Raw genomic sequence first — 9,140 nt, forward strand, 5'->3', positions numbered from 1 at the left:
GTAGGTTTATGAACCTTTCCAGATTTTGACGAAGGTTGGTTTCGTGGCTTATAAACTGCAATTACCACCTGAAAGAAAAATTCATCCAGTGTTCCATGTGACCTTACTCAAAGCATTCAAGGGTGTTCTTCCAGAGGGTGTAATCAATCCTCTTCCTCAATTGAGTTACGTACATCAGCCTGTGCACATCCCATTGGCAATTTTGGCCACCCGGAAAATTGTTGTTAAGAGAAAATTACAATCTCAGATTCTGGTACAATGGGAACAGCTGCCACCAGAGGATGCTTCATGGGAAAGTATGGAGGAGTTTCAATCTCAGTTTCCTACTTTGGACCTTGAGGGCAAAGTCCTTTTTGATGGGGACGGAAATGATATGAATTATGTAGCTCCGGTAATGTTAGATCAGAAGAAGATCATAAGCAAGTCAAGGAATGATATAGCATCAAGAGAAGAGATTGAAGATGTTGATGTTGTAATAGAGGATTCAGTAGATCCAACAATGCCATCCACATAAACTATACAAGAGAGGAGGATAGCAATGGTTAGAAAGAATCCAATGTGGACAAGGGACTATTGTATGGCTTAGTAAGAATTAAAGAATTAGTTGGGAATTGGTCAGGGGTTTGAAAACTGGAGAAGCAACTTGATAGTAGAAATAACCACTTTACTTATATGGTTTAGGTTAGTACAACAACAACAACAACCATAACCTTATCTCAACTAAATGGGGTTGGTTACATGGATCTGATAGAGGTCAAAGCAGCATCCCAGAGACATCCTCCTACAACGGCGGGTCGGCTACACAGGTCCTTATCCTATAAACAACTCTATCTGCAGTCATAGTAGGATTGAGCCCTATCAGATGCATATCCTTTCTTACCACTTCTCCAATAGTCATTTTAGGCAGGCCCCTACCTCATTTAGCTCCGTCGAACTGAATTTGGTCACTCCTTCTTACTGGTGCATCCATGGGTCTCCTTTGTATAATGACCATACCACCTCAAGCGGCTCTACAGAGTTTATCTTGGATTGGTGTAACATCCAAATCGGTTCTAATAACATCATTTCTTATTTTATCTCTCCTGGTCTTGCCGCACATCCTCCTCAACATCCTCATCTTATCTGTATTACTCTTCTTAGCTGCCCAACACTCCGCTCCATATGTCATAGCTGGTCTAATTACTGTCTTGTAGAAATTTCCCTTGAGTTTAACAGGCATGCGTTTGTCATGTAACGCTCCCGATGCACCTCTCCACTTCATCCATCCTACCTTAATTCGGGGGGAACATCATCTTTTATATCGCCCTCCTTTCCTTTTCCAGCCGAAAGGGTAGTACTTAGGGTTGGGCCCCCGGGAGAGCTGCAAGTCAGCAACAATGGTGGTGAAGCCGAGCAAGGGTGGAAGAAAAGAGGAGGTGGTTACCAGGGAGTACACCATCAATCTACACAAACGTCTACATGGATGCACATTCAAGAAGATGGCTCCCAAGGCCATAAAGGAAATCAGGAAGTTCGCCCAGAAAGCAATGGCGAAGTTGAACAAGCATGTATGGAGCAGGGGGATCAGGAGTGTGCTAAGGCAGGTCCGTGTGCGGATTGCACGAAAGAGGAATGATGAGGAAGACGCCAAAGAGGAGCTCTACTCATTAGTTACTGTTGCAGAAGTCCCACCTGAGGGGCTGAAGGGTTTGGGAACTAAGGTCATCAAAGAAGGGGAGTGAACTACCCTGCTCTGGTTTTTTTAGGTAATTTTTTGGTTTTTGATCATATTTATGTATTTCAGAAATTGTCCTTGTTTCGGATTTTGCAACAATTTTTTCTACCAGGAGGTGGATGTAGTTTGAATTATAGGGCATCATCATCATCCTTACAGAGAGTTCTTTTCTTGACACAAAAAAAAAAAAATAATAAAATAAAATAAAATATCGCCATCCTTGTTAAAGGTTGACCCCAGGTATCTAAAGCAATCACTTTGTAGTAGCTCTCACTCCTCAAGTTTCACCACTTCATCTCCTCTACTGGTTTGACTGAAGTTACACATCATATATTCTGTTTTGGATCTGCTTAACTTAAAACCTCTTGATTCTAGGCTGGATCTCCATAACTCCAGTTTTGCATTAATCCCTTCCACTGTCTTATTTATCAAAACAATATCATCCGCGAAAAGCATACACCAAGGGACCTCATCTTGGACGTGCCTAGTTAGGTCATTCATGATAAGTGCAAACAAATAAGGGCTTAGAGTTGATCCTTGGTGCAACCTAATTGTAATTGGGAATTCATTACTTTGGCCCTCTGCAGTTCTAATACTCGTCACCACTCCTTCATACATGTCCTTAATTATATCCGTAAGGTTACTTGAGCTCCCTCTCTTCCTTAGGACATGCCAAATGAGTTCTCTGGGGACTCTATCATAGGCCTTTTATAGGTCGATAAAGATCATGTGGAGGTTCCTTTTATAGCTCTAAAAATTTCCATAAGTCTCTTTAGAAGGTAAATAGCTTCTGTCGTTGATCTCCCTGGCATAAAACCAAATAGGTTCTCCAATATATCAGTATCCCTTCTTAGGTGTGCTTCAATGATTTTTTTCCCATAGTTTCATGGTATGATTCATTAGTTTTATGCCTTTATAGTTATTGTAGTTCTGGATATCACCTTTATTCTTATAAATCGGGACTATAGTGCTTCTCTTCCAATCATCTGGCATTTTCTTTGTACTCAAAATCTTGTTAAACAACTTGGTTAGCCAAGATACCCCCTTACTCCTAAGCTCTTCCACACTTCAATCGGGATCTCATCTGGTCCCGGTGTTTTGCCTACCTTCATCTTTCGTAGGGCCTCTTTAACTTCGGCCTCACCAACTTTGTAGATGTCCATGACGTGTGTTGACTCCAAGACTACTCCTTTCCACTTCCGAATCCATCCTATAAGTCACTGTAGCTCCATTTAGTAGGTTTTAAAAGTATTCACCCCATCTCTCCATAATGTCTTCATCCCGTACTAGTACTCTACCATCCTCGTTCTTAATGCATCTAACATGGTCTAAATCTTTGCTCTTCCTTTCTCTTACTTTAGCTATCCGATAAATCATGTTTTCTCCTTCCTTTGTATTAAGTTTTTCATAAAGATCATCATATTTCTTTGCTCTTTCTTTCCCCACAATCTTTCGAGCTTCTTTTCTGGCTGCATAATATCTCATTTTATCCTCTGCCTCATTAGTCCTATGCTAAGTCTTAAAACGATCTTTCTTAGTCTTAATGGCTGCTTGGACTTCATCATCCCACCACCAAGTCTCTCTAGGGGCCAGCCGCATACTCTTTGAAATCCCTAGAACTTCTTTAGCAACCCTCTTAATACAAGTCGACATCTCAATCCACATCTCATTGGTATCTCCCTCAAAATCCCATTTTCCTTGAAGAGCCACTTTATCAGTAAAAGATTCTAGGAGAACTCCTTGTTGTCGCCCCCATCTTATCTGAGGGTAAACCTTTTTCGCCTTCTTACGTTGCCTCGTACCAAGGTGCATATCCAAGACCACTAGTCTATGTTGAGCGGTTAAGCTTTCTCTGGGTATAACCTTACAATCCTTACATAGTAGTCTGTCAAACCTTCTAGTTAGGAAGAAATCTATTTGGCTTGCATGGTGTCCACTCTTGTAAGTAATTAAATGTTCCTCTCTATTTTTAAAAAAGGTATTTGCAATGCACAAGTCAAACGCTATTGCAGAGTCTAACACTGAGGTCCCCTCTTCATTCCTCTCCCCAACTCTATATCCTCCGTGAGCCTCTTCATAGCCTCTGCTATCTCTGCCCACATGTCCATTAAGGTCACCTCCGATAATAATTTTCTCTCCCTGACCAAAACCATGCACTACACCATCCATGTAGACCTTATAAATAGCTACAGAATGTATGGTACAACTCATGGAAAAGCAATAATATCTCTTCTCTTTCTTTTCTCTTTCTTCAACCTCCGGAGTCCCCTGAAACTCGAATCAGTCCTCTATTCCTGCAAGTCACAATCTTATCACCCAGCCCCAACCCCCTACTCTATAGTCCGACTCCTCCTTGAGAGAATCCTGTGTGGCATGCCGGTTTCATTTTTTTGCTCACAATGAGCAGTTCTGGTTCAAAAAGTGGTCAATGAACAATTTTCACAGCAAATTTTTTTTTTGCTTTTGCCGCTCATGAACGAAATTGCGTGAATGAAAACATCCTCGAAAATCAGAACTCCCTCGAATATATTGGCCTACTCGACTCGACTCTCACACACTTCTCAATCTCTCGACTGAGACACACGAACCAGGAGGCAGACGCAAGAACCTAGGTATGCTTCGGCCATAGCCTTCATCCTCCACCTCCCTCTCTTTCTCTAACGTGCCTTTGTGTGTGTGTGTGTGTGTGTGTGTATGTGTCTTCTTCATCTCCCACTCCATTCGCTTGTCTGCAAATCCATTATAGGTTTGGGTTTTCAATCCCAAAACCTAGAACCATACAGATTAAATCTCTAATCGAGCATAACCTTAACCTCTAACCGTTTACTTTTTTTTTTTCTTTTTCCTTTCAGAGTCCATTACAACTATGCCTTCTTCAACATCTGCAACTTAAATAGCAACATTTGTTCTCCAGAATCACTATTTTTTATTTCCTTTTCTTTCTTTTCCCTGAATTTTCCTTCCTGTTTCTGGTTGTGCGGGTTCTGTAAATTATTTTTGGCTATCAATTGTTTGGCCTATGTGATTTAGAAAGATCAGATTTTCGTAAACTTAATATTGAGATTGCTTCTATAATAAATCAAATATTTGTTTGGCCTATTGGTTTTCAGAGTATTGCGGGTATACTGCTTGCGTGGCTTGTATACTGAGATTTTTGTTTTGCCTATGGGTTTTGAGATTATTGCTTGTATACTGAGATGTTATTTGCCCTATAGGTTTTCAGAATATCCTCCTAAGCTTAGGATTCAGTAAATTCAAAGAGTGTTTACAAATGCAACCACTCTTCTAAACAAGCCAACTGTTATGATTATAACTCCTTTATGTACTATTATCTGAATTCAAGAAAGGGCATTGATAAAAAATGTTGTTGAAGTGTATGTCTGATGATAAGATTTGGGCCACCTCTGAATATACCTTCCCTTACAATACTCTTTTGAGTGGATTACTCTCTTTAGGGATATTGGAGTATGCATTTTGTTTCACGTAGGTGATGCACAGAAATGATATACTATCATTCAGTCTTTTGTCTATATTGTTGATAAAAAAAATTCTGTCAAATTGAGATTGGAGAATTATCCACCCAAACCCACTTCAAATTTGTTGGTTTCAGACCTCAGCAGAGTTGAAAGAATTCATGAGGCATATTATGTACTATTATCTGAATTCAAGAAAGGGCCTTGACAAAAAATGTTGTTGAAGTGTATGTCTGATGATAAGATTTGGGCCACCTCTGAATATACCTTCCCTTACAATACTCTTTTGAGTGGATTACTCTCTTTAGGGATATTGGAGTATGCATTTTGTTTCACGTAGGAGATGCACAGAAATGATATACTAGCATTCAGTCATTCAGTCTTTTGTCTATATTGTTGATAAAAAACATTCTGTCAAATTGAGATTGGAGAATTATCCATCCAAACCCACTTCAAATTTGTTGGTTTCAGACCTCAGCAGAGTTGGAAGAATTCATGAGGCGTATTATGTGCTCTCTGTGGGAACAAGGGCTTTATCCCTTATTTTTGCAGTTGCAATTCGATTCTTTGGGCTTTATGCAAGTCTGGTCAAATGAGTCCTGCTTTAGCATTGTTATGTACTCTGAAGAAGAGACTTATGAATGATGTATCTTCATATACAGCTTTGGTTCATAGGTTTAGTAGAGAAAAGCTATGGGAAAAACTTTTCATCTTTTAGAAGAGATGCAAAATGATTAGAAATATAAAAAAATATATAAGTGAAAACGATATTTTAGTTCGGTGGCATTTTCACAATTATGCCCACAATCATTGGTTTAATGGTGTTATATTTTTCATAAATATATAAGTGAAAATGATATTTTAGTAAATATAATGAATGTTGGAAGTGATTCTATAAGGTGCCTACATGTTTTTTTTTTTTTGCGGAAACATTTATTTGCTGTTTGCTTTCTTAGCTCATGTTCGATGCTGCTATAGCTGCCATTCCACTTCTTTTTGGACCAAGTCTTGCATAGATTGTGTTTGGATATTCTTTCTTAGAATTCAGGTTTCTATTACTAATTACTTCACTGTTACTGTGATAACTTATAATCATAGTTGTCAAGGCGTCTCCTAGACGTCTAGGCGCCTTGGTCACCTGGGCGGGCGTCTTGGATGCCTTGAGGGTATTGCCTTGCGTCTGGATACCCTCCAAAAGCATCCTATAAATGCCTTTAATGCTCCATTTTCTTGTAATGGCATGCCAAGTGAATGCAAAAAAATTGTGCTTGAAGTGATTGAGTACTTGGAATGATCATTTGGTTTTTATTTCCCTTTCTTCTTTTTTTGTTTCTCTATATTTTTTTTGTGTCCTCTACTAGAGATTGGCACCTCAATTTTTGTTGTTTTACTAGCATTACTAGGATAAAGGCACCTTAGTTTTTAGTTGTTTTACTAGCATTAGTAGTTCTCTCCATCTCTAACACCTTTCGTTAGTTTGTGCAACTTTGGACTTGATAAAATGGTGAGTTGCTGGTTCATGCCCACCATGTTCCATTGTTGCCACGTGATTCTAATGTACCAGTTTGAGTTGGGTGATGCTTGAAACATGTGTCTGGTAATTGCTGCCTTCTAGTGTAGATATCAATCAGGGCAGACTCAGATCTGGTTGCTGCACATTGTGGTGATAAACATAAGGCATTTTCCTAAATATGCATAGAATATTAGCTTTTAAAGTAGGTAGGTTTTTTTTTTGAAAGAGGTTAGTTTTCAGCACCCAAAACCAAATCCACCCCGGCACCGGGGGAGGGGGGTTGGTTAGGTTTCAGTGAGGGGTTTGGAATCCAAATCGTACCTTCTATTTCTAGTTTTCAAAAACTGGGGTTCTGTATGACCATCAACCGAGTCAAATTGGATGTATTTAGGGATTTGAATCTTGTGACCAAACAAAACCTAATACATCAACCATCTGATGGAAGCTTTGAAATGAAGTGTTTTGTGATGTGATGGGTTCCAAATTGAACTGTGCTGATGGAACTGTTTCCTTTTTGTGCTTACAACTTTTGCCCGAACCAAACCCCCTTGGGGTGGGGGCTGTAAGTGTAGCTGTCATTCCATTGAGTACCAGGATATACCTGTAAACTTAAATAAACTCAAATGAAAATGACTCTAAGTAAAGAGAAGAGCACAAAGATTAATGTGGTTCGGTCTTGATATGACCTACATCCACAGAAGAACACACACACTCTCTCGATATCTCATTAATGGAGAGAACCTCTCAAGATATAATACAATATGATTCTTCAGCCCCAAGAATCACAGATCACCATTATCTCATATAGGAAAGACACCTGTACATACAACCAACCTTCCCATAAATACCATTGACTATAATCAAAGATTTTATATACCATTGACTAAAATCAAAGATTTGTATTATCCACCCGGATGAGGATCTTCTATGGATCCGTTAACAATACCAACAACAGGCCATGACAAACGCCAGCCCAGTCTGACCGAATGGGTCCCCAGTCCCAGGTATTGAAGAATCAAGCCGTTCTTGACTGAACCCTGACCACCAATCTTGGAAGGAAGATGGACCTCCCTAACCCAGCGTTTAATGCACTCTATCACCGAATTAGCAGTGCGCCACTTTTCTCCATGCCTTCTAGCATTCCTCTCCTTCCAAAGCTCCCAAACAATCAGTGAAGGGAGGATGCCAGTAATAAAACCACAGACACTACTGTTGCTTGCCGATCCTTGCCACAGAAGGATTCTACCACGGACATCCTAAGCAGAAATGACAGGAATATCAAAGAGCCTAGAGAAGAAACCCCAAACCTTGGCAGCCGTTCCACCAGAGACTAGGCTTCTCGCACCGCGGGCTTCCACAACAGACACATCTAGATGCCAGGGGAATGCCAACTGACATTAAGGACTCATCAGTGGGGATCTTCCCATTGAGGAGCTGCCACAAGAAGAACGCCACCTTAGGGGGCACCGTCTGATTCCAGAGCCACCTCGCATAATGTACCTCCTCGCTAGAACTCCTCACTTCTTGCCAAGCCGACTTGGTGGTGAATCTCCCATCAGCAGAAGGGGTCCAGATAAGCACATCATCCCGCCTAGTCGGAGCAAAGGGATGTCGTGCAATGCTATCTCTGACAGCTTCTGAGTCAGTCGCATCTAAAACTTCCTGCCTCCACGCTCCACCCTCATCCAAGGCATTTTTGACCATCAGGTTCAGATCAATTTGCAGCGGATTGTCAACATGATCTAATAAAGGACTAGCACCCGTCCAGTTATCCAGCCAGAAAAAGGCTTTCCCAGAACCAAGCAGCCATCTAGTTCTGTTCAGTAAAAACTCTTTGAAGGTCAAAGTACTACGCCAAGCCTTCGAACCCCCACCCTGCGACCTGGCCAGCACAGCATGTGAGTGTCTAAGGTATTTAGCCTTGAAAAACCCACTCCACAGAGAGTCCTCAGTGAATGCTTTCCAAAGCCCCTTGAGCCTGAGAGAGAGCCCTACATCATCCAATAGTCGAACCCCCAAACCCCCTTCATTAAGGGGCCTATAGACCTTGCGCCAGCACACCCAATGCCTTCTCTTCCCCCATTCAGAACAACCCCAAAGGAAATCAGCAAAAATCCCATAAAGTCTTCTGATGACAGCCTTAGGAGGATCCAGCGTAGCAAGCACATGAATAGGGATTGAGGAAAGGACATGCTTAAGCAGCGAGACACGATCCCCCGAAGAAAGCAGCCTTCCCTTCCAGCCCGCCACTTTATTCCTAATTTTTCCAATCAACTCATCAAAGAAACAAATCTTGAGCCTGCCCGCATAGAGAAGAGCTCCCAAATATGAAATTGGCCAAGCCTTCCTAGTAAAACCAGTCACCACTCCGATCATATGGATACTCGCCAAGGAGGCCCTCCTGCCCACCACAAAGCAGCTTTTTTGCCTGTTAACCAGC

The 9,140-nt window shown here is 41.1% G+C and overlaps 1 protein-coding gene across 1 annotated transcript; it reads left to right on the forward strand.

The window, feature by feature from the left end:
• Positions 1-1,308: 1,308 nt before the first annotated feature.
• Positions 1,309-1,800, forward strand: LOC122640689 (60S ribosomal protein L31-like). Its single transcript, XM_043833924.1, has one exon. It carries the CDS (start codon positions 1,377-1,379, stop codon positions 1,719-1,721), a length of 345 nt encoding a protein of 114 aa, XP_043689859.1. The 5' UTR covers positions 1,309-1,376; the 3' UTR covers positions 1,722-1,800.
• Positions 1,801-9,140: the final 7,340 nt, after the last annotated feature.

This window comes from Telopea speciosissima, chromosome 1 (assembly GCF_018873765.1).
Source record: "Telopea speciosissima isolate NSW1024214 ecotype Mountain lineage chromosome 1, Tspe_v1, whole genome shotgun sequence".
NCBI classification, from domain to species: Eukaryota; Viridiplantae; Streptophyta; class Magnoliopsida; order Proteales; family Proteaceae; genus Telopea; species Telopea speciosissima.